The sequence below is a fragment of the Peromyscus maniculatus genome, chromosome 18, assembly GCF_049852395.1.
Source record: "Peromyscus maniculatus bairdii isolate BWxNUB_F1_BW_parent chromosome 18, HU_Pman_BW_mat_3.1, whole genome shotgun sequence".
In the NCBI taxonomy this organism is placed as follows: domain Eukaryota; kingdom Metazoa; phylum Chordata; class Mammalia; order Rodentia; family Cricetidae; genus Peromyscus; species Peromyscus maniculatus.
The window spans coordinates 5,886,964-5,912,736 of NC_134869.1; the positions used below are offsets into that span (position 1 = coordinate 5,886,964).

The 25,773-nt window shown below is 46.3% G+C and overlaps 1 protein-coding gene, 1 long non-coding RNA gene and 2 pseudogenes across 3 annotated transcripts; 3 read left to right on the forward strand and 1 right to left on the reverse strand.

The window, feature by feature from the left end:
• Positions 1-292: 292 nt before the first annotated feature.
• LOC121820840 (serine/threonine-protein kinase PLK1-like) lies at positions 293-11,626 on the forward strand. Its single transcript, XM_076554476.1, has 10 exons — positions 293-1,840; positions 2,173-2,341; positions 3,217-3,355; positions 4,070-4,163; positions 5,547-5,766; positions 9,360-9,515; positions 10,274-10,351; positions 10,559-10,713; positions 10,811-11,011; positions 11,145-11,626. Exons 1-10 carry the CDS (start codon positions 1,436-1,438, stop codon positions 11,349-11,351), a joined length of 1,824 nt encoding a protein of 607 aa, XP_076410591.1. The 5' UTR covers positions 293-1,435; the 3' UTR covers positions 11,352-11,626.
• LOC143269379 (uncharacterized) lies at positions 11,574-14,822 on the reverse strand. The gene is made up of 3 exons (XR_013045787.1): positions 14,502-14,822; positions 13,897-14,048; positions 11,574-11,989 (listed from the first exon to the last, which is right to left on the reverse strand). It is a non-coding gene; the product is annotated as an uncharacterized LOC143269379 (long non-coding RNA).
• A 1,287-nt stretch (positions 14,823-16,109) lies between these two features.
• On the forward strand, positions 16,110-21,423 carry LOC143269377 (nitric oxide synthase-interacting protein pseudogene; annotated as a pseudogene). Its single transcript, XR_013045786.1, has one exon. The product of XR_013045786.1 is annotated as a nitric oxide synthase-interacting protein pseudogene (transcript).
• Positions 21,424-24,634: 3,211 nt separating this feature from the next.
• LOC143269378 (SIN3-HDAC complex-associated factor pseudogene) lies at positions 24,635-25,111 on the forward strand (annotated as a pseudogene).
• Positions 25,112-25,773: the final 662 nt, after the last annotated feature.

The window sequence follows — 25,773 nt, forward strand, 5'->3', positions numbered from 1 at the left end:
ACTTTCAATAGACTTGCAGCAGCAAAGGTCTGAAGGAGTTGCATGTGTTTACAAGGGAAGCTGTCAGGAGATGTTTAGGAAGGCATTTAGGAATCAGAATACAGATGCTTTAGCATCAAAGGAGCATTGGAAGGAAATTAGCAGCTCTAGTGTTTGTCTGGCTTTTCAGCTTGCTACCCCAAGATTGAATTACCAGCTCCTCCCCAGCCTCCCCTCTACTTGGCAAAATAAAACACTTTAAATTGAAGGTATTGATTTGTTATAACATGGTGTCTTTCTTTCCCTTATTTAGTTTCTACTGATAATAATAATCTTAACTATGCAATCCAGCTCAACATCAGGGGAATGAGGAAATTACAGACCTAAAGAAGAGCAGCAGGACTCAAGGACTATAAGATATTAATAGCAGAAGGATGGGTGCCACAGTTGGATGGGTGCCCTCTGAGCTGCAGATGGGAGGGTCTGGTCTTTAAGGTGTATGTCAGTCAGAACTGTCACAGCTGTCCCATAGTTGGCAGTGGTGAGCTTCTTGCTGAACTTGCTCTTCTTGGACCCAAGATGCTCATGGATTCAACAATGCTCATGTCTTCTTTAGCATTCCCAAGGACCATGTGTTTGCCATGAAAACACTGAGTCTCTGCAGTGCAGATGAAAACTGGGAATTGTTTGTCTTGGTTCATCATTTGCCATGGATGAAATACTAGGACCTGAATGTTCAGAATGACATTCTCATCCTTAAATTTCACCCCATAGATGGACTTCATATGAGTGACTATGGCACATAATGTCACCAGCCAGACATGAATCCTGGAATAATTCATTGAAAGGAGAAACACTCGTAACCAAATACTTCCTTTCAAATGCTCAGAGCAGCAAAGTTTTCTTCTACCTTGGGAACTTTGCAAATAGCTAGAAGACTCAGCTTAAGGGTGGCTATCTATACCAAGGTTGAAGACCACTGTGGACTTGACCATAGATCTAGTGGCCACAGGGCACAGGGCAATCTGCAAATGATCTTTTTAAAAAAGTTAACAGAGAGGCACCATTCACCAAATGATGGAAACTGATGCAAACTCACAGCCACATACTAAAAGGAGTTCAGTGAATCCTAGAGAACAGGAGGAGAAAGGATTGTAGGAAACAGAGGGGTCAAGGACACCACAAGAAGACTCAGAATCAACTAACCTGTATCCAATTAGTTCTTGGTTTCCTAGGCTATCCCACATGCATTCAATCCTCAAGTCCTCGCCCATCAAGTTTCTTGCTCACAAGATACAGGTTTTAAAAGGAGCTGCACCATTAGAGCACTCACATGATGCAGAGTGCTGGGTGGCTTCCGTTTAAAATCCCTGTGGCCAATCAGCAACGCGCAGGCCTTTGAAAGATTCCCAGTACCTTGTTTGTATTCGAGGGGGAGCAGAGCAAGTTTAGGAGCATGAAAGCAGCAGCCAAAGCTGGAAAGCCGGCTCTAGCACCAGCCGACCTCCGGAAAGCCAGGGTCCAGGGAGATGCAGGTCCCAGTGCTCCAGTGGCGGCCCCGCTGTTGAAAGAGATTCCAGAGGTCTTAGTGGACAAATGCAGCAGGCGCCTTTATGTAAGGGGACGCTTTCTGAGTAAAGCAGGCGTTGTCAAATGCTTTGAGATCTCAGACCAAAACACAAAGGAGGTGTTCGCAGCCAAGATCGTGCCTAAGTCTTTGCTCACACCCTCCCAGAAGAAGAAGCTGTCCAAAGAGATTTCCATTCACCGCAGCCTCTCACATCAACACGTCGTCGGCTTCCACAGCGTTTTCGAAGACAGTGAATTTGTGTTTGTGATTTTGGAACTTTGTCGGGAGAGGGTGAGTGTTTCTGCTGTGGGACTGGGGTGCTCACACCGTGAATTTGCTGGCAAAGGGGTTACAGATGCCTTGGAGTAGCCTTAGAGGAGTGCTTGGGTTTCAAGCGATTATGGAAAGGCTTCTAGTGAGGGTGCTGAGTGGGGTTGAGAAAGGACTCTGGATAAGGGCACGCATTAACAGGAGAGGGTCCTGTGAATGATAATGACCAGTGTATGGGCAGAATCATCAGGAGTATGCCAAGACCTCCCTTTAATCCCGAGATCTTAGTCCTGGTCCCATCCAGCTGGCCACCCTTTTCGGTGGGCTTCAGTAACTTCTTCCTTCTCCCTCAGTCCCTCCTGGAGCTGCACAAGAGGAGGAAAGGCCTGACCCAGCTGGAGGCGCGCTACTACCTAAGGCAGATAATCCTGGGCTGCCAGTACCTGCACCACCATCAGGTCATTCACGGGAACCTTAGGTTGAGCAACGTCTTCCTGAACGAGGATATGGAGGTGAAAATAGGTAAGGTGCTGGACCTGCGGGTGCCTGGTGCCAGTACAAGAGGAGGCAAGGAGAGGAAATCTGGGAGAGTGGGAGCCAGAGAAATGGAGGGCCGGTGGGACATGGAGGTGCTGCCCTCCAGAACGCCCTCTATTCTAGAAATGGAAAGTGAGGGGCCCACACGCCAGTGTCTTGCCTTTAGATGCATTTGCTCTTTTTGTTTTTGTGTTTGCTGTTGCTGTCTTGTGTATCTCAATACAGTAGTTCCGAAAATAATAGTTTACTTGGGGGTGCCTCCCCCAATTACTACCCTATCTCACAGCACTGAGCTAGGTGCTCCTCAGTTTCCCTTTTATACTGGAGGTCTAGACGTATGCCATGGAGCAAGGCTGGCAGCATTCCCTTAGCTGTCCCTTTACTGAGCTGAAAAGTCCTATTCCCTTGAGACTCTGATTTGCCTCAGCCCCTGTACCCATGTCACCTTTTTTACCTTGTCCATCAGCAGTCTGAAGAGTGTTTACTTGGTTCCCCAGTGCATCCAATTCTGTTGTCTCGGGTCTTAAATGTCATTTATTTACGTGAGGGGTGGGGATAGGAGGTAACTTTCAGGAGTCGGTTGAGCCCTTGCACTGTGTGAGTCCCAGGGTCAACTCCAGCCATCTGTCTTAGAGGCATGCACCTCTGCCCACTGAGCCATCTTACTGCCCTAGCCCTGCTCTCTAAAAGAGCAGTGTAAAGAGCAGTGGGAAGCCAGCAAGGGCCAGCAAAGTAGAAAGGTTCCCAGAACAGAGACTTTGGAGTCTGATTCTCAATGGTCAGACCTGAGGCAGCTGTCTGCAACCACAGATGACCCACACCTAGCAGCTGAGTGCCCTCTCTTCTTTCCTCTGTCCCAGGGGGTTTCGGGCTGGCAACCAAAGTGGAATATGAAGAGGAACAAATGAAGACCTTTTGTAGCCCCCAGAACTTTGTAGCTCCCGAAGCGGTGAGACTGCGAAGTTTTGAGGAGGATGTATGGTCCATCGGGTGCATCATGTAAGTTGGGAATGGACTCAGGAGTTATGGGTCTCAATGGGGCTTTCTGAGGCACTTCATCCAGTTGACCTTACCCTCTGGATCCTTCTTCCTTAGAGAAAGGCTATTTCAGGGAGCAGGTTGCCCACATGAAGCCCTATTTCCTTATCAATCTGGTGTAGGATGTAGGATTTCCTGTAGCTTGGACTTATGGTCCAGAGAAGGGACGAGAAAGTCTCTACAATTCTTCCTCCAGCTCTTTGCTGTTTACTAAAAGCATGCACAGACCCAAACCATCAATACCTGAGGGCTTGTTAGGATTATGGAATCTCAGTTCTGAACCTGGGTTTAATTGTGTCCCTGGCAGACTTTCAAGAAAGCTTTGGAAGCACTGATGAGCACTGATGGGAGAATTAGATCATCAGAAAGGCTGATCATCAGAAGTCCCATCATGGTGGCCTGCGGTGGATAGCAGTGGCCTCTGGGCTCCTTGGAGTCCTCTATTACTGCAGCCCAGAGCTGGGGAATTCCTGGCCCCTTAGTATCCACGTGTTATCAGCTACATTCTTCTGAGGGCTTGTCCTAGCCAAGGTTACCGTGGCACTAGGCAGACTTGGAGACCATCCCCATCTCTTCCTAGTCAGTGAATCCAGCACAGCGCCCTTCCTCTAGACAATGACTTATGCATTTGGACTTTCTTGGGAGTTTAAGCAAAATTCTTCCTTGTACCTCCAGGTACACCTTGCTAGTGGGAAAGCCACCTTTTGAGACCTCATTCGAAAAAGAAACTTATCTCCGGATGAAACCAAATGAATACAGTGTTCCCAAGGTGACAGCAACACAATTTTATTTTGTTTTACCAAAAAGCTATTCACTGAGCCCAGCTATATCCTGAGGACAGAGCCTTGCCTCTAATATAGCCACAGAGAATGTATGTCTGAAGGCTGGCCTTGAACTCGCCTCATGTTGAGTTTGAATGTCAGATTCTCCTGCCTCTACCTCCCAAAAGTTGAGATTATAGGCATGCAGCACCAGGCTGGCTTTATGGGGTATACTGGGAACTGAACTGGGTTTTGTGCTTATAGGCAACCACTCTGCCAACTGAGTCACATGCCCAGCTTCCTGAATGGATGTAAAGTGCAGGGAGAAAATGGGGGAGAAGAGGCAGACATGCTTAAGCTTGGGACTTGGACCATCTCCACCCAGCTGAGCTGTGTTTAGCAGATGATGGCTTGACTCTTGTGAACCAGGCTTCCCATCTACAACATGGAAGTTTCCCCAAGGGCTTCCAGTGACAAAATAACATCTTTTTTTTCACAACCAATGACATACATCCATTTGAAGGGATAACCCATTTCTGGGGACTAGGTCTACATGGGACATATGGCCACTTTCAAATTGGTGTCCTTGACTTGTATATAGAGTAACTATGTCACAGAGAATCAGCTCACTGCAGATGGCATGGACTGGCATTAGCCAGCTGGACTGCTGTGGTATAAGTCCTGGCTTTATCACCTAGGCTGTGTGTATTCTCAGACAGGGGCACTTTCTCAGTTCTGAGCCTGCTTCTTCATCTAAAGTGAGGCATAGTAGTGGAGTGAGTAGTCTTCACTTTTGTGAGGCTGAGGCAGGGGAATCTCAAGTTCCAGGCTAGCCTGAGCTACATAGTGAAATCCTGTCTCAAACTATATAGGGGGAGGGAGTCTTTTAGGAGTTTTTGTGAGGCCCAAATGAGTTAATATACAAGACTGCATTCCTGATACATAAGAAGCCTAGAGTTAATGCTCTGACTGACAGGCCTGTTCTAGGGTTTATCCCATATACCAGGTGTCCCACATGGTTGTGCTCCCCCATTCTACAGATACGCCTTGGTGGGCCCAGAAAGCCCACGCTATTTGTCAGAGCTGGAATCATGGGGGTGGAACTGGGATTTAAACACAGGTCTGGGGACCTGGAGGCCCCTCTGGTGGTAAATAACTAAATGTGCTTTGCAAGGGCAAGCTGCGGAAATTGTCCCAAGTTAATATTGAGTGCCAAGTGGCAGGAAATGATCCTTCTCACCATCAGGGTGACATTGGTCCTTGCTAAAGCTGGGGTGGAGGACCTGGTGGAGCTTATGGCCACTGAGCTATGGTATATTTGAGATAGGAGCAGCCACATGTCAGGTGGGGTCCCTGTCTCATCTCACTTAGGCTCTGCTTCTCCCCTCCAGCACATCAATCCCGTTGCTGCCTCCCTCATCCAGAAGATGCTTCAGGCAAAACCCATTGCCCGCCCCACCATTGAGGAGTTGCTCAAAGATGAGTTCTTCACTTCTGGCTATATCCCTGCCCGTCTGCCCATCACCTGCCTCACCATCCCACCAAGGTTGTCAGTAGCTCCCAGAGGCCTGGACCCCAGCAGTAGGAAGCCTCTCATGGTCCTCGAGAAAGGTGAAGCTTGGTCTTGGTAGGGTAGACTGCAGAGAGCCCAGATTTCCAGGGTGCATTTCAGGGTGCATGCACCTTACTCTGCCCCCAGAGGTGGGTCCTCTCCTTGAGGTCTGGTCCCTGGGTTCTTCTGACTCTTGGGCTTGGCAGGAAGAACAGACTGAATCAACCCATTTGATCTGATAAGGAAAAAATGGACTGAACACCAAGCCCAAGAAATTCTTTTTGATTATGTTCAAAAGTCTATCGTCTCTTTTGCATGTTTTGTTGAATGCTGGAACTTGTCAGGTATAGACATGGAGTATAACATGGCACCCGTCCTCAGTTCTCATTCTCAGTCATGGTTCACTCTGCACCTTCACCCCTTTGAGTGCTTGTGTTTTGTCTGTCAGGAGCAGGTCTTTCATTGTCACCAGGCTGCTCTGGAGTCAGTCCTCCTGCCTAGGGCTCTGGATTACAAGTTTGTCAGCACATCTCACTTTTGAAATGTCACTAAAGCCAACTCCAGCAGTCTGCCATTTTATACTTAAACTAAAGTACATCTGTGAGTTCAAGGCCCGCCTGGTCTACAGAGCCAGTACCAGGACAGCCAGAGCTGTTAGAGAAACTCTGTCTTAAAAAAAAAAAAAAAAAAGGATTAAATAGGTAGAAGAATGAACAGGAAGCATCTGACCCTCTTTTCCCAGTCTGTTTACATTTCTTTTGATGTTTTCATCATCAATTCTCTATGTGTTTCTCTTAACTGATTGAGAGCAAACTTTGTTTTTTTTTTAAAGATTTATTTATTATGAGGACACCAGATCTCATTACAGGTGGCTATGAGCCACCATGTGGTTGCTGGGAATTGAACTCAGAACCTCTGGAAGAGCAGTCAGTGTTCTTAACCACTGAGCCATCTCTCCTGCCCCAAGAGCAAACTTTCTTCTGTTAATGCTTCTGTGTATAGTTCTTGAAAACAGACATGACAGACACAAGCACAACCTTCAGGACTGTGAGCATTAATCTAATCCCATATTGTCTTCACAGTTTCTTCCTTCCTTCCTTTCTTCTTTCTTTCTTTTACTCTTTTTCTCTTTTCCTTCCTTCCTTCCTTCCTTCCTTCCTTCCTTCCTTCCTTCCTTTCTTCTTGAGACAAGATCTCACTATGTAGCTCAAGCTGGCCTCCAACTCACAGACATCTACATGTTTCTGCCTTCCAAGTGCTAGGATCAAAGACGTGAGACACCTTACCTGGTAGCATTCCTTTTTTTTTTTTTTTGACTCCTTCCCTCACTCTTGCCTTCCATTATTAATTAATTAATTTATTTATTTATTTATTTATTGAAACAGAATATGAAGCCAAGACTGGCCTCAGGTTTGAAATCTCTGGCCTCACTACCCAGATGCTGGGCTTATAGGAGTGTGCCAATGTATTTAGAATTACTTTTTTTTTTCTTGCAGTTTTATTTGACCTTAATATATTTCATTAAGGGTTGTAGTCTTTGAGAAGTAGCTTGAAGGACTTTGTTTCTCTGTGTGGATATACCACCAATTTAATACAAAGTTCTCAGTTTGTCTGTTCAATTAGATTTACATTTTTAGGCAAATGACTTGCGATGATTTAGTTTTGGTTTTGGTGCTTTGAGACAGAGTCTCATGTTGTTCAGGCTAGCCTTGAACTGCCAAATGCTGGGGTTACCAATGTGTGCCTCACCCCTGACTCAATGACTTGGATTTTTTGGAATAATTTTAGGGCTATACAAAGTGTTATAAACAAAACAGAGCTGACTTCCTATGTGCCCTTCCCCCACCTTCCTCCATTATCAGCATCTCTCTAAAATAGAATAATTACCAAAACTAAAAAGTTAACCACAAGATAATCCTGTCAACAAACTCCAGTCCTCATATCAATCAAACAGATTCCCCATTAACATCACCTTGTTCTGTACCAGGGTGCAAGTCAGTACCACACATGGCATTTAGAGAACTCAGCTTCTTAGTTTCCTCCAGCCTGTGACAGTCTCTGGGTTTTTCCTTGTGTCTTGTGACCTTGACACTTTCAGAGGGTGCTGATGAGTGTCTTTCCTGTTGGGTTTGTTGCTTCCTCGTGATTTAGGGAAGATTCTACATTCTGAGCAGGAATGCTGCAGAGGGGATGTGCTCTTTTCAATGTGTCGGGGAGACAAGGCTGTCTCTGCTACAGATACTTTTTTTTTCAGTCATTGGTAAGTATCTTGCAGGAAGTTGTTTGAAAAACTGCTGCCCATCAAATTTGGCACCCACATGTGGGTCTTGGTGTAGTAATTATTGCTGTAATTTTTATTTTCCCCTTTAAATTTTTGAGAGAGTGTCTCATGTGGCCCAATCTGCTTAGAATTCCCAGTAGCCAAGGATGACCTTGAGCTTCTGTTCCTTCTGCCTCTGTCTCCCAAGTGCTAGGATTACAGGCGTGGACCACCACGGCCAGTTTATAAGGAGCTGAGAATGTTAATTCAGGGCTTCACACTAGACAGGCACTCTGTTAATTGAGCTATTGCTGAGCCCCCTTTTCTGTTTCCCTTTCCTGTAGTGCTGGACTTGTGGATCCTATCTTATGGGGAGGTATTAAAATACTGCTCCTTTAGGATTCTTTTTTTCTTAGTAAAGTAGCAATAAATGAAAATATTTTATAGACATTTTCCAGATTATCCAAAGGTAGAAGATTGTATCATGTGTTATGTGATCCTGGAGTAGTCGTCCTCCATTTTCAATAGTTTTATTTGGACAAGTTTGATTTTACATATTCTGCAAACCGTCTCATTTTGTTTTTCCTGTGAATGGGTGTTTTACATACATATACGAATGTGTAGCACATGAATGCCTGGTGACCACAAAGGCCAGAAGACGGTCTTGGATCCCCTGGAACTGGAGTTACAGGTAGTTGTGAGCCTCCATAAGAATGCTGGGAACCAAAGCCAGGTTCTTGACAAGAATAACCAGTGCTCTTAGTGGCTGAGCCATCTCTCCAGCCCCTTTTTGGCTAGTTTTAAAATCAGAGCTTGGATATTTTATTTTACACTTAAGTTCTTAATACAGCATGGTGGGATTGTTGTTGCTGTTTTTAATTGAAAATTTAGGGAATGTCCTGTTTCACGGGAGAACTGACACGTGCTGGTTTGGGGAAGTAAATTGTTCAAGAATAAAGACAGCAACAGTGACCAGCGCAGCCCCGATCACCATAGGCCAACTAATGCTTCAGTGTGGATTTCATTGGACTCAGTTATGTGTAGGCAAACAAAGCAAAAGGCTTACACTGTGCTTCATCCATCCTTCCGCCTTCCTGGATGCACAAGGTGCCCTTCGTTCTTTGCTTCACTCGGTCCCTTCAGGCTCCCTCCCTGAGGGACAGCAACAGCAGGTGTCCTGGAAGGGCAGGCTGTTGGAGCAGAGGCCTGAGCACCTGAAGCTTTGTGGCCTCTCAATAAGCACCATGTACCTGACACGCCAACCCAGTCCTGACTCAGTTCCCAACAGCAATGAGAGCCAATGGTACTGTGGGAAGAGTGCTAGCTGTGGCAGGCCGGCCTGTGTTCCCTCCAGTGTTTTTGTGCTGGCTAATGACCATGTCACCTTCTTAGGTGTAGAGAGACCCTTGCCTGACCATCCCTGGGAAAAGGAGGAACCAGTGGTTTGGGGGACAAGTGAGGCCATCGAGTGCCACCTCAGTGACATGCTGCAGCAGCTGACCAGGGTCAATGCCTCCAAGCCCTCAGAGCGAAGGCTGGTGCGGCAAGGTGAGTCCTGTAGGGGCTTCCCATCCGGAGAAGGCAGGGTTTCTCAGTCAGTAAGCAGAGGCCCCATTTCCTGGAGATCAAAATCCAGATGAGTTAGCCTGACACCCAAGGCCCTCCTGGTGTGCCTTCTGCCTGCTTCTGCCCCATCTCACTCTGTAGGTGACTGATAGGTCACCTCTGCACAGCTGTGTCTATTGTCTCCTTTCTGCCCAGGGAATTAATCCCTTGGTCCTCAAGAGACTCAGGTCAGCTCCAGCCTCAGGGTTTTGTGCCCACCGTCACCACCCTGACTCCCCCTGCCAGCACTTCCTAACCTGACTTAATTCTCCATAACATTTCTTCCCGACACGTTCATGTATCTGCAGTTGGGACTCGTGTGCACTGAGGTGGTTCCAGCGTTGCAGGAATGGTTGGGTCTGCTCAGTTTCTTCAGCACTTTAATCTGAGGCACTAGGCTTTCCACCAGCCCTGATGTTAATGACTTTGATTACTCTTCATCCCTCTGTTCGGTATGTGGGTCCTTCTAGAAGCCTAGGGTTTTCTTTTCCTATCCACACCTACCACAGTTCCTGAGACACAGTAAAAGGGCCCACTTAACGAATTGGGACTTGACGTCCTGGGCTGCAATTTGGGTGTCTGGGTTTGTGCTGTCACAGCCCTCCACAGGCTTCATGGGGTGCACCCCCCAACTCTCGGGAGGATTATCTGAGAAGACAGAAGAAGGGACTGGCCTAACCAGTGCTCTGTTTCTATCCCAGAGGAGGCTGAGGATCCAGCATGTATCCCCATCTTCTGGGTCAGCCAGTGGGTAGACCAATCAATGAAGTATGGACTTGGTAGGTGTCTCCAGAATGTGCGATGGGCAGGGGATGGTGCTGCCATAGTAGCCTTTGAGTGAACAAGTGAGTGATATCCGTAATTGTGTGGCTGTGTTACCAAGAATTGTTAGGGCCTAATACATGCAAGCACTGTACTACTGAGCTATTCCCAGCCTTTGTCCACCTCTTCCTGCCTTTCTAAGACAGCCCTCCCCCCGCCATTAGGGTATCAGCTCTGTGACAACAGCACAGGGGCACTCTTTAATGACTCAACATGCCTCGTCCTCTACAATGATGGCGACAGCCTCCAGTACATAGACCATGATGGAATGGAGTCTTACCCCACCATGAGCTCCCACCCTGACTCCTTGATGAAGAAGGTGGGAACTGGCTGCTGTAAGAGGGTGTGGCAGGGTATGGGGTCTGCCTCAGGGTCAGGCTCTCATTCTGCAATCCCTGCCTCAACTTTTCAACCAGATCACTCTCCTCCAGCATTTCCGAAGTTACATGAATGAACACCTGCAGAAGGCAGGGGCCACCATGACAGCAGGGGCCAACACCACACCCCGGGAAGGTGATGAGCTTGCCCGGCTGCCCTACCTGAAAAAATGGCTCCGCACAAGCCACGCCATCGTCCTGCACCTCAGCAACGGCACTATACAGATTAATTTCTTCCAGGTGTGCAGGGGCCTGTACTTGAGGTGGCTGGGTGGGGTGGCTGTCCCTTTCACCAGGTGGGGGGTCTTCCTCCCCTTTGCCTCAACCTCAGGCCCCAGCTGAGCTTTTCACTCACTCCCTTCTTCCCTCCAAGGACCACACCAAACTTATTCTGTGCCCCATGATGGCAGCTGTGACCTGCATCAACAAGAACCAGGACTTCCACACATACAGCCTGAGCCTTCTGGAGGAATATGGCTGCTGCGAGGAACTGGGCAGACAGCTATGCTATGCCCACACTATGATAGACAGGATGCTGAGCTCAAAGTCTCCCAGCAGTAGACTGGAGGACAACACCTAGGCCTCTGTCCTTTGGGCTGGTGCCCCTTCACTCCGCAAGCTCTGCCTGGGACTGCGTTGCTGGGCTTCCGGGACTGCTGTTCAGTGCCTGTGGCCTTGGGGCTGGGTGGGGAAGGGGTTGCTGTGTGAGTTATTTCTGTATATGTTTGGATCTGAGTTTATAACCTCTTCCCCTGCCCTCAGTCTAATGTGTAACTTGTATAGATATATTTCTATTGAATTTGACTGTTCTTTCCTTGGCTTTATATTTATTCAATATATGTGCATATCTTTTCTTATCCTGTGTTTTTGTGAGTACCCGGAACCCAGAGTATTCCTCTGTTCCAACAGCCTCAGGCTGCTAAACTGCTGTCCAATATTTTGATGCTCCCTAGACAAGGTTGAGCCATAGCCTTAACTCCTTGGTCCACCTTTGGGGCACCTGGTTGTCTCAGATCTTTGACATCTGGCAGGACCTCCCAGCATCCAAAGTTGGTGACTAGTAGGGCAGGAAGAAGCTCTCAGAAGCACAGGTTCTCAGGGCATGGTGAGTGTGTAGCAGCAGCCTCGGGAAGCGGTGTGTGAAGTAAAGATGTAGCCAGTAGGGACTTGGCTCAGAGCCTGGTGTACTTCAGTTGGGAGCTCCCTGTAGTGGTGCTTCTGGGGATGGACAGGACAAGGACACTGACTCAGTTATGGCAGGCCATCCCTGATCCATGTCCCACCCAGGCTCTAGAACACAATTTATTCTTCATGACATGGAGCAGGTCTTGCACTGATAATCCTTTTAGGACTGGAACATCTTCAGAGATGTGAATGGAGAAATGGGCTGTAGGGATAACCCTCTGTGTCCCTTCTCTCAGGAAGAGGCCCCTCCAAGCCTGCTCATCTATTCCCAGGGGATAAACCACTCCCTCTTCCCCAAGGCAGTCTCCATCAGGGCTGATCTACAGCTGAGAGGACAGTAGGCAATGCATGCAGGCATTTTGGCTGGCTTGCCTTGGGAAGAAAGTACCTCTATCAACCTGTGAGACCAGGGATGCTGCTAAGCATGCCAAGTATAACATGGCATAGGATATAGGGTACCACCCACCCTTTCCCTGACAGTTTTCTCTTCTGAATCAGTACTCCAAGGTTGAGAAACCATGACTTAGAAAAGGATTTTGTTGACATGGGGTTTTACTCCCTAGTTTAGGCCGGCCTTGAATTCTCTACTTCCTACTTCCTGAGGGCCAGTGTTACAAGCATCATGCCAGGTTTAGAAAATGACTCGTTAACCTTCACTATGATTCACATGATTGTGACTGGATAGGTAGCCTGTAATTGTGGCACTCAGGAAGGTGAGGCAGGAGGATCCTGAGTTCAAGCTACATAGAAAAAAAAGGTGCTGGTTCTCATCTGTTCTGACCTAATGAGCTAGGTAGGACTTAGTGTTTACCTAAGGTTAAGAATGTGGGGAAGTGAACTAACGTCACAGCAGTACAAAGGACAAAGTGGCACCTTCTGATCCTCCTGCCTCTGCTTCTCATTTTCTGAAGTACAGATATGCACCACCACGTGAGGTTCTGTGCAGTGCTGGGAATAAACCCAGGGCATCATTTACACTAGGCAAGAACCCTACCAAGAGGATTACTTTCCCAGTCAGGCTATGGCACACCCCTTTAATACCAGTACTTAAGAAGCAGAGGCAGGGGTATCTCTGGACTTGAGGCCAACCTGGTCTATAGAGTGAGTTCCATGACAGCCAAGACTACAGAGAAGCCCTTTCTCAAAAAAACCAAAAGTCTCAGAAAACGATTATGAAATACAAAGAAAACTTCAGAACTAAGCTTCTACACTGAAGTCACTCAATTCCAACAAGTTTATGTATAATTTCACTAGATTTTTATAAAACTTGAGAGAAAATTGTCAGATATTCATACATACAAGCACTTACAGATTGGAAATACTCAGTTTGCGACCCATAGGCTTCACATCCCTGAAAGACACCCAGTCATCAAACACTCTAAAATTGCTCTGTAGGCTGGGCTAACAATCTGAATACAGGTTCACACATGTTTTGGAGGGAGGCTATTGCCAAGTGGTAGTGACACATGCCTTTAATCTGACACTCAGAAAATGGAGATGGTTACACTGGCATTTGTGTTAAGGGTACAGTCATGGAAGCCATGTGCTTAGCTTTAGAAAATTGCTCCAGGATTCCCTAGCATATTGAGAATGCATCCAACAGGATGTTGGCAGCCTCCAGCCTCAGGTTTCCTGGCCATAGGAAAGTCACAAGGTTGGAGGCCGACTTAGCCATCTCATTCGGGAAACAGGAACCCCTCTTATCTGCCCTTGATAGGATACTGTTGCTGTGCTAGACACCAGGGTAGGATGGCAGCTGACATTGCTGCCATCAGCTGGCAGGTACCAAGGATTCTGCACGTCTTGTGGCAGACACAGGTGTCCATACCCAGTCTATGCTAACATCAGGAGCCTAAGCAGAGTGGGCAGATTGCAAGAGGTGACACCCTGACCCTTGCTCCCTCATGCATCCCTGTCTTCAGGAACATTCTCAGACCCACCTGGGCATTCAGGATGGCATTCTGCTCCTGGTCTTTCTGCTGGAGCAATAGCTGGTGCTGAATCTCCAGCACCCGTCCTGTAGCCTCTCCTCACAGGACATGACTACTGATTCCTTCTCATCCTTCTCCAGCAGAATCATGTTCTCTTCCACCTGTGGGTGCAAGACCAACTCAGGTGGGGTGGGGAGATGACAGAAGACACACTGGTGCTCAGAGGTCCAGCTAAGCTACCCACACAGACAGCAGGGTCAGCAGCATCTGTGACTCCATCATGTCCATGGTCTGCTGCAGTGTCCAGCTGTTCAGTTCTCAGTATGCCACGTTCACCTGGTTCTTCTGGGTATGGTGGAACCCCCAACCTCTGTGTACTTCATAGGTTCAAATGGAAATAGTGTCAGAGGGGTTGTGGGTGGAGCCAGGTCTATACTTGCCTGGAAATTGTATGGGTGTCCCCCACCCCACTCAGTATATGAACACTCACCTGAGCAGGTCTAATGGGCACCACAGTCCTGGCCTCTGTCCTAGAGGAGGACTGGCTGCCTCTGACCTGAAGCCTTAGGTGCTGGGAGTCAGATATACCCACCGCCCAATACCTTTGTACTTACCTGTCTCTTCTTGTGAAGGGTTCACTTTCTCTGAGGGGTGGTAAAGGGCTTGGAGTTGGCTTTCTTTGACATTGTCCTGTCTAGCTGGGGAGCCTCCCTGAACATGCTTTTGTCTAAAATAGACCATTTTATTTATTTAAAAAAGAGTCTTTCACTTGGTTTTTGGAGATGTAGTCCATGTTGGCCTAAGACTTAATAATCCTCCTGCCCCAGCTTGGGGCTTCAGGCTTGTGCCACAATAAGTGACCAAGAACATAGCAGGTGCCTCTTGACTCATGACTCAGACTGTCACAAGAGGAAGACGTCACCCTCAACCCCAGCACCCAGGCCCTCATGCCCTTTATGACAGAAGCACTGCCTGGGACCTGTACCTGCTGCTGTCACTCTGCCTGGGACCTGTGCTTGCTACCTCCATCCTGCCTGGGACCTGCACCTGCTGATGCCACCTCATCTGAGACTCACACCTGCTGCTGTCATCCCACCTGGGACCCACACCTGTTACCACCACCCAGTCTGTGACTGCACAGTGAGACCTTGTCTCAAAAACAAACAACAAAAAACCCTGTCAACTCCCCAAGTACAGGCATTCTAGACAGACTAAAGTGACCATGGGTGCCATTAGGCTAAGTGTTTCTTCTTTGTGGTACTGAAGATGAAGCCCTACTGAGCAAGTTTTGGGATGATCATAACCCACAAACCACAATAAGTAATTATTAAAGATAAACATGAATCTATTCAAAGTGGTGACCTATAAGAGAGGTAGGGAGGGGCGCTATTTGCCTGCTTTTACAACCGTGCTATGAAGGGAAACAGTTAAGAAACTTCACAGCACCACAGGAGCTACTGACTTCTGGAGCTATGAAGTTAGTAGGTCCTGTGCTCAAGACCCAACCCAGCACTCAGGAATTCAGAGCTGCCCTCAGATGCAAGGCAACTTCTGGGCCAGTCTGGGCTACATGAGACCCTGTATCAAACAACAACAACAACAACAAACCCAAAAACAAACAAACAAAAACCCCAAACAACAAAAACAAAACAAATAAACAACTCCCCCCCCCCAAAAAAAAAAAAAAACAAAAAAGAAAAAACACTGGAATGGGTTGGCTGGCTCAGCCCATAAAGTCGCTTCCTTGCCTAGTAAGCCTGATGATGGACTCAATCTGGGGAATGCACAGGAAGCTAGAAGGAGAGAAGAACTCCACAGAGCTGTCCTCTGATGCCACATGTGCCAAGGTGCCAGGCACAACTACCTATAATGACAAAATGAAATAAAATAAAAGTAGTTCCTCAGCTTTGATACTGCTGATCTCTGGGCTAGTCAGGGCCTATCTAGGGTTACTGTGTGCATCAAGGGCTCAACCAGCAGCTGTAGTTCCATCCACCAATGACAAAAATCCAAATAAAATGTCTGCATACATCCCTAACCAGTCATCATCACTGTTAGATGAGCACTCTGTTTAATCCAGGCAGGTCCTGGACCCTGACTGGCCCAGCTTTAATCACAGGCTTCACTCAGTCACATGAGAAAACCCTAGCCAGACTAGTGAGCTGCTCTCATCCCCACCTGGAGAATTCTTTGTTGCTTTTTTTTTTAATTTTTTTAGGTAGGGTCTCATGTAGCCCAGACTGGCTTCAATTTCCCCAATGTGACCAAGGTGACTTTGAACTCCTGATCTTCCTATCTCCAGCTCCTAAGTGCCCGATGTCAGGCACCCAGTGGGGTCTAATTTCTGCAGAGCCCCTAAACCAACAGCAAACAGTAGCTCCTGGCCAATCCCCCATGTTCCCTGGATCTGCAAGCAGTTCCTTGAACATATGGCTGTACCCTCAGACACACTGCCCCATGCTCCCATCACAAACTCTTGAATCATATCCTTTCTGACAGAGACCCCTTGGTGGTCAGTTTTCATTGCCCACCTGACACAATCTAGGATCACCTGGGGAGTGAGGGGTTGTCTGGATCAGGCTGGACTGTGGGCATGTCTGTGAGAGGTTGTCTTGATTGCTCTGGGGGAGGCCTGGCAGCTCCTTCCCTGATGCCAGAATGCCAACCCCCAAGCCCCAGCCAGGCCCTGCTTCTGGTCCTTGGCAATGCATTGGTCCTTCCTTCAGGTGGCTTCCCAGCAGCCTGTAGAGAAATCTGTTATGGAACATTCAGAGGTCAGGCCACTTGACCTTTGATGTACTTGCTTAGAGGTCAGAGAGAAATGCAGGAGTCTTGAAACTGTGTATACAGGACAAGCAGGATTTGTTTAACAGGGACATTCATCAGACATGGGAAATTAATGGCACATCTGCTGGACTGCCTTCAACACCCAGCCATCTCGATGGGCCTGTGCTCCTGCGTGCTATGGAGGTGCTGGCAACTGACTTCCTATGGCATTCTCAAGATGTGTTTGTTTTCTATACCTGTTGCTTTGGACTTAAGAGGACACCAAATTTCTACACTGGCGTAAGTCTTCAAAGCCTACAAACAGCAACAGTGGGTGCCAGGCTGCCAGTGACCCCAGGTAAAGCAAGAAGGAGCACGGTGGGGCAATGTTGTGGTCCATGCCCTTCTCATTCACGACTGGAGCTGGGGACCTTCCTTAGGAAATAAAGGGACAGCAGGGTCTGTTGATGTAACGGTCTTATTAAATAAGAATCACAGAGCCAAATGCAGAGTTAAAAGCCCAAGTGGTCAGAGCAGTAACTAAGAGCTGAGACTAAAACCGTCTTCTTACCCCTTGCTGCCACTGCCGTCCTTCCCCTGAGAAAGAGACCTACTTCCTGTGTGTCTGTATTTTTATTGACTTTCTGTTCTGCCTTCTCATTGGTTGTAAACCCAACCACATGACCTTCTTGTCACTACCTGTCTGTACAGACCTCCAGGTCTTCTATGGTTGGTATTGAAATTAAAGGCGTGTGTCTCCATGCTGGTGGTGTCCTTGAACACTCAGAGATCTGCCTGTCATGTGATCGGGATTAAGGGCGTGTGCTACCACTGCCAGACTTCTGCTATGGCTTGCTATTAGCTCTGACCCCCAGGCAACTTTATTTATTAACATACAAATAAAATCACATTTCAGCACAAATAAAATATCACCATAAGGGTAGAAGAGGAAAACTTAAACCTATTCCTTGCAGAAACTACCCAAGCAACCATAGAACTCCCTGAGGTCTGGGAAAAGGTCTGTGCTAGGACTAAAGTCATGTTACCATGTTGGATCGTGTTTTTCTTTAAAAAAAAAAAAAGAAGAAGGAAAAAGATTTATGTGTACAAAGTGTTGCCTGCATGTGTATCTATACACCATCACACTAACATTAGTTAGATCAGGGTTACATCGAATGCAGAAGACAAAAATAATTAAATCTCAATTATAATAGAGTTAATGGGGGGACTGAAGAGATGGCTTAGTGGCTAAAAGCACTGGCTGCTCTTGCAGAAGACCCAGGTTCAGTTCCTGATGGCTCATAACTGCCTCTAACTCCAGTTCCGGGGGCATTGCTCTGGACTTCATAGGCACCAAGCATGCACATGGCGCACAGACACACATAAGGTGAAACACTAGTAAATAAATAAATAAAAGTAAATAAAAATATGGGGCTAACAGATCTATAATTTAGGGATTTCTGTCTCAGTGGCTTTGGTTATCACTTCTCTCTCCTGAAGACCTGCTTTCCTGACAAGTCAGCCCTACTGGCTTCTACGATAACACCTACCTCCATAGGGCAAGAAGTAGTAAGCAGTGGCCAAGGTTTCCAAAGCAATCTGCACCTCACTATTACATCTTCAGTATGGTTGTCCCTAAGTGTACAGAGTTGGAAGGGTACAGGTGCAAAGCCATAGTCAAATCTATTACTGTCCTCAGTATACAACATGAGGGATTTTGTTTTGTTTTTCTGAGACAGTGTTTCTCTGTGTAACAGCCTGGCTGTCCTGGAACTCTATCTGTAATTCAGGCTGGCCTCAAACTCAGAGATCTGCCTGCCTCTGCCTCCTGAGTGCTTGGGGCTGTAACTCCGTGGTATCTGCCCAGTGCTGAGGTCCTGGGTTAAATTCCCAGTGCTGAAAAGAAAAAAAAAACAAATCCCCAAAACTCTAGTGCTGTGTACACAGGAGTATGCCACCATGCCAATCTTGTGTCTGCTAAGAGTGGCAGACATTGCATTTAGGGCTTGTTCTAATTTCCTACGATATGTGCTCTACTCTCAGTTTCTGTCAAGACCCTCATCCCAAGTAACCAAGGCTCTCAGTGGGTATGGATGCCAGCAAGCAGCCCAGACAACTTCCTGCCTGGCTAATGGTGCCCTATGTGTGGGCTCACATTGAGAGTTCTGGCTAGAAGTTTCAGACTCCTGCTTTGCTCCTAGCCTTGTGGCACTTCAGCATTCTGGAATATAGCCCTTCAGCAGTGTGTGGGCCTCTAGACACCCACAGTTCTCTTGGTTTTCCACATTAGACTTTGGCTGGAGTCCAGTCAACCCATGATGCATTCCTGGGGCCACCTATACTGTTCTTGTTATTTTCTTTATTATTTTCAGTGCTGGGAATGGAAGCCAGGGCCTTCTGCAAGGTAGCCAAGTGCTGTAGCACTAAGCCAGGCCTGCAGCCCCCTGCTGGGGGATTCTAGGCAAGGGCTCCATTGGTGAACCATACTGGCACGCAGCCACTCACTGTGAGGTTTTAGGCAGGGACTCCACCCATAAGCCACACTACTACCACTTGGGAGAGGGAGTTCTGTGGTTGATATATTTGTACCTTAATAAACTTATCTGACGGTCAGAGAATAGAACAGCCAATAGATTAGACATATAGGCCAGAAAATGGAGGTACACACACCTTTAATCCTATCACTTGGGAGGCAGAGATCCATCTGGATCTCTGTGAGTTCAAGGCCACACTGGAAACAGCCAGGCATGGTGACACACCCCTTTAATCCCAGCACTTGAGATCTCAAGTCTTGCTTGGGAAAGACACACGCCTTTAATCCCAGGAAGTGATGGCAGGAAACAGAAAGGTATATAAGGTGTGAGGACCAGGAACTAGTGCCTTTTCAGCTTTTAGGCCTTTAGCAGCAGTTCAGCTGAGATCCATTCCAGCAAGGACTCACAAGCTTCAGTCTGAAGATTCGTGGAAACAGGATCTGATCAGGAGTTGTCGAGGAAACAATTACTCTTTGTAAGAAATCCCAGTTGAAAGAAAATTTACAGTATCTACATTTATTTCCCAGTGTGTTATTAAATGGAACTTTATGTGTCATCACAATACAGTAGAAGCAGCGACGGGTCGGATAACCGTTTGTGAGGATGATGCAGCACAGTAAGAACTGTACCACAGGGGCTGTCTACACCTACCATGAGAAGAAGAAGGATGCAGCGGCCTCAGGCTATGGAACCCGGAACATCCGACTGAGCCGGGACGCTGTGAAGGACTTTGACTGCTGCTGTCTCTCAATGCAGCCCTGCCATGATCCTGTGGTCACCCCAGATGGCTACCTGTACGAACGGGAGGCGATCCTGGAGTACATCCTACACCAGAAGAAAGAGATTGCCCGGCAGATGAAGGCCTATGAGAAGCAGCGAGCAGCCCGGAGGGAAGAGCAGAAACAGCTTCAGGGAGCTGCAGCCCAGGACCAAGTTCGAGGCTTCCTGGAGAAGGAGGCAGCCATCGTGAGCCGGCCCCTCAACCCCTTCATGCCCAAAGCTGCCACCTTACCCAACACAGATGGTGAGCGGCCAGGGGCCAGTGCGGGTCCCCCAGGCAAGGACAAGAACAAAGCGCTGCCCAGCTTCTGGATTCCCTCACTGACGCCTGAGGCAAAGGCCACCAAGCTGGAAAAACCATCTCGCACTGTGACCTGCCCGATGTCTGGGAAGCCTCTACGCATGTCGGACCTGACGCCAGTGCGCTTCACGCAGCTGGACGACTCTGGAGACCGCGTGGGACTCATCACATGCAGTGAGCGCTACGTGTGTGCTGTGACCCGAGACAGCCTGAGCAATGCCACACCATGTGCAGTGCTGCGGCCCTCTGGGGCTGTGGTCACCCTGGAGTGTGTCGAGAAACTGATCCGGAAGGACATGGTGGACCCGGTGAACGGGGATCCGCTGACAGAACGTGATATCATCATGCTGCAGCGCGGTGGTACAGGCTTCGCAGGCTCAGGAGTGAAGCTACAGGCAGAGCTGTCCCGGCCAGTGATGCAAGCCTGAACTGAGAACTAATAAACCTGCCTGTGAATGGAAAAAAGAAAAAAGAAATACAATTTAATGCCAGGTGGTGGGAGAGCATGCCTCTAATCTCAGCACTTGGGCAGACAGGCAGATCTCTGTGAGTTCAAGGCCAGCCTGGGCTACAGAGCGAGTTCCAGGAAAACTAGAGCTGTTGTTACACATAAGTTAAAGTTCATCAACACAGTAATGTCGTTAAGAACCAGAAATGGAAGTAGTCGTAAGAAGATCCTGGCTTCTTCTGGGCATTTGAGTTGTTCTTCTCCTCAGGAAGGGCATCTTACAAAACCTAAGGATTTCATAAGAATCTATTGGATAGGTCTTAGGACTCTCCAAGATTTTCACTGCCAAAGGGCACATACTGGAATTATCTGGAAATATAAGCTCCAGAGAACAGCAAGGACCTCATTGGTAAATAATTATCAGGAATAGAAGTGGCCAAGATGAGAAGATTTTAATCTTTCATTTTATCTATCATCTATCTATCTATCTATCTATCTATCTATCTATCTATCTATCTATCTATCTATCTCTATTTATCTATCTATCTGTCTATCTCATCCTCTTTCTTTTTGTTTTAAGTCTAGCCACCCAGGCTGATCTCAAACTTGAGTATTTCTTTCTTTTATGTGTGCTACTGTGCTTGGCACCAAGATTCCATACCCTGAAGCGTGTCTGAAACCTGTTAAATAAATCTCATCAAAAGTGAGTACTGACATAATTCAATTCACTCTCTCTATATATAACTAAATTTACCACCACCACCACCACCACCACCACCACCACCCCGTGCACCCCATGCTTACCTTGCACTGGTTGATTGGGCATTTCACATCTAAAGAAATCTGAAATACAAAATGCTATGAAATCTGAAACTGTTGATCCCAAGCATTTCATATAAGGGACATTCAGCCTGCAATTAGCATGTAATTAATAATTAACAATAGTGGTCATTTGCTGTTAGGACTCTTAATGCTCTTCACAATCACAAAGAAGGAAGGTGGCCAACTCCAGTAGTTCTCATCTCACCATCTGAAATGAAAGCTGGGAGGTTGAGTGAATGTCTGAGAACAAGGCTAGCAAAGCCCTGGCTCTGGAGACCCTGTCTTGCCTCCAGGCTCTGAGTTCTGTGCCATCAATCACCCTGTGCTGCTTTCATAAGACCCAGTGACCTTGACCTCACCTTGAGTTCAAAGCATTTTTGCATACTTGCTCTAGTTAGCTCCTGGGCCTTAATGGATTCTTTGGAAAGATGCTGGATTTTTGTTTGGCCTCAGTTTCTGACTGCACCCTGCAAAGTCATCTGACAAAATCATGTTTGTTTTAGAGGCAAGTGTTAGTACTGCATTATAATCTCTGTAACTAAAGTCTGGTGCTCTTTTTCATGTTTAGACATAGGCAGCTAATAACAGAGCACAACTGAGTTAAATAAATTTAGAAGCATATGTGTTTTTTTAAATCTTAATACAAAGTTAACACAGATTTGGGGTTTATAAAATATAGAAATCAACATAATTTTTATTGACATACAGCTCCAGTAAAACTTAAAATTCTGTGAGATAGGCATAACAATATTCTCCATCAATTTTAAATTAGATTTATTATTGCTATTATTATTTCTGTGCACTTGTGTGACATGCATGCACAGTACATGTATTGAGGTCAGAAACTAATGTAAGGGATTGGTACTCTGCCCCCTAAAATGTGGGTCCCAGATCATCAGGCTTGGTGGTGAGTGCCTATTTACCAGCTGAACCATCTTGTCAGCTCCTCTGTCAAGTCTGAAATTTAACAGTAAGGCAGAAAAACTTTACTTGGAATTTAAATAAAATTGGGGGGGGTTCTTCTTCAAGAAACTGAGGACTAGCAATGCTTATTGGGAAGAGGCATTTCCAAGCAGACCAGAGAATTTATGTTCAACCCTGAAATCCCACAAGGTAGCAGGATGGAACATGTTGTACCCCGAGTCCCCCAAAGACCTCCAAGAGACCAAATTCTGCAAAGTCTATTTATTGCTGCCAGTTAACTTGGGCATCTCCATCCATCTGATGCAGCAGAGCAGGAGAGACCCTGAGTAGCACTCAAGCAGGGTTTTTCTAATGGTTTGGGTAGAAGATCTAGGGGAATTCCAACTCTATATCATTACAAGCTCAAGACTGGTGCTTACGTCAGGTTAGAGATGCTTGGTTTGAACTGATTAGAGAGTTGCAACTGAAAGGAAATTGCCCTGTCCTCTAGCAATCTATGTTATTGTATCCATTTGACCAGCAGATCCATTTCCTCTGATAGCTAGGCATCCCATTTTTATCTGCAGGAAACTCATTCCCTATGACAGCTATGGTATACAATCTATAACAGCAGAAAATATCTCAGAGGATATATCTGGCGCTTTGTTTATTATGCCAGTTATGTTATATCCTTTAGGTCATGGCAGGAAATGCCTGGTGTGCAGCTCCTGACTCTCTAGGGGTGAGGGGGCAGCAGATCATCTGGTTGTCCTCTGTCTGACCCTTCTCTAAGATGGCTGCAACCCTGGCATCCTCTCAAAAAGACTTCCAAAGAGTTGTCCTCTTTAACTCCACATGCATACCTCTCCCTATCCCACACCCCAAAGCACATAAACTAAATTAAATTAAGTAATTGGTGAAATGATAAATAAAAAAGAAAGCGAGGTGATACTGAGTACCTTTCAGCAGGTCCTGCCAAGGTATGCCACTAAGCAACACACACCACCAGCAACAGTTAGTGCAAAGAGGTTCATTGGGGAATGGTGAGTGGAAGTGTGAAGGGCTATGTTGGAGTGGAGACTTAGAGAGACAGAATGACAAGAGGAAGAAGAGACACAAGAAAGAAAAGAAGAGGCAAGAGAGAGGAGAAGCAAAGAGATGTGAAAAAGGCAGAGGGATGGAAAGGGAGTGAGCTGTACCTGGCGGGCATTTTTAAGGCTGCACATGTGGCAGAGCTGAGGGTGGACAGAACCTGATGACAAGTGATGATGTAACTGCTGTGGTGGCAGCAGCAGATGTAGGCTGCTGAGGCATGGCAGAAACTAACAATTGGGGTGTGTGTCAAACACTGCATCCTGCCTCTACCTCCCTAGTGCTAGGATTAAAGACAGGCACCACCACACCTCATGATATGGATTATTTTTGATGTCTAAATAGGAGCTGATGAAAACATTTTCATATCTTTGTTCCTCAATCATCTTCATTGTTTCTATTTTCCACATGGTCCATATCATAATAAAGTAACCATAAGTATATACTATAGGATCTTCTGACTACAAAATAGAGGGAGATAATAAAAGTGTTATAAATATGGGGGGCTTTTGTTCTATTAAAATAAATTGCATAATGAGGAGCAAGCAATGAATGAGAACTATGAAGTATATCCCATCAAACTCATTTTTCCCCCTGTGGTTCGACTCCATCTCTTTTGCTACAACCATTAAAATAGCTCCACACTATCACTTTAAGAATTTTGACAAGTATATACACGTTCACATTTTTTTTATCATTAATCTGCCTTAGTATTTTTGTTTCATTATTGCTCTAGGCTAAACCATTTGGGTAGGTTGTAGAATTTTTTTAACTTAGGCAGCATATAAAATCAGCAAACTTGCTGGATTCACTGTGTGCACAGTGAGTGCTTGCAGGGATTTCTCGGTGCAGCCTGCTGTGTGTGTGGATGCTGCTGCACATGGAAGCTGTTGCCCAGAAGGAAATGTTTGGTTTTCATAAGCCAAAGATTCACTGAAGAACAAAGGACTGCTGTATCTGCAGAGACAAATCTTCCAGCTCTTGGTTCATGGACAGTAAACATTACAAAAAGGATTTTCAGAGCTATTTTGGGTTGCACATGACATCTGCAGTGTGTGTGTGTTGCTTGTGGAAAGATGGAAGAAGTTGAAGATCCAGAAAAACAAAGCAAAAACAACAACAACAACAAAACAACAACAAAACTGGAATCATGTTGTAGACACAAGGGCAGGACCCAGTCTAAAGACATTTAAATCAAAAAAGTGAGAACTCTATCTGGAAACAAGATGAAAAGCAATCACATCAGTAAACTGCAGAAGGAATTTAAACACCACAATCCTGATGCTCATAGCACCTCAAGTGCCCCTCTGGCCCACTCTCTCTGCTTCAGGAACCATCAGATCAAGGCTCAGATACAGAGATGGCTTCCAGATCTAAGAGGACTCCAGTTTTTCCTTTTTAGATATTACCTACTGGAAAAGGCAGAAAATACGTTGTGGGATCATCTCTAAGGGCAGTTTTGGCCAAGTCCTCACTGACACCCATCTCTTCCAGCCTTGCTGCAGCACAAAGCAAGCAGCTACTGAGAAGCCTGAGGAGGAGGGGCTGGCACCTCGCCCCATCTCCCCTCAGGAGTAGTGACTGAGGTTCATGTAGAAGGGAACAAAGATTGATTTAAACTTTGAAAAGAACATAAAGCAACAAACTGACCCTCCTATTTTTAACTTGGATACCTATTATTCTGCCAAAAGACATTTTATATAACAGTTTTAATGTGTTACCCATTCCCCATCCAACAAACTCAGAAGCCAGTGTCTAGCGTAATGCAAGGAAAAAAGTGTACATAATATTTAAGATGCTGAGTATTTCATAGGAAAGCTGAATGCTGTTGTAAAGTACTCTTTAAGTGTTTTTTTTTACTTGTTTAATAACCCCAAATGAATGAAATAAGGGATTTCAGAGGCTAGAGGTGCAATTGTTCTATGATAAACCATATGTAGTTTAGTCTTTCTGTGGAAAGGTTGTGGTTGAGGCATTTTTAAATGTGTGGCTACACTTATTTTTCCTCATGATAATTTGTCATAATTCAGTAGCATGATCTGCCTCTAGAAACAGTTAAGTATTTTGGAATGCTTCAGCATTACCAAACTTCTGATGATTCAGACCTGTACTACTGACTATTAAGCAGAGGAGACTGAGATTTCTCCAAATAGCTTAGAAGAGGAAGCAATTTCTGAACACACAGGTAGCATCGTGCCACCTCCCTTCATCTTAATATTTGAAAAGAAGACTTTATGTGA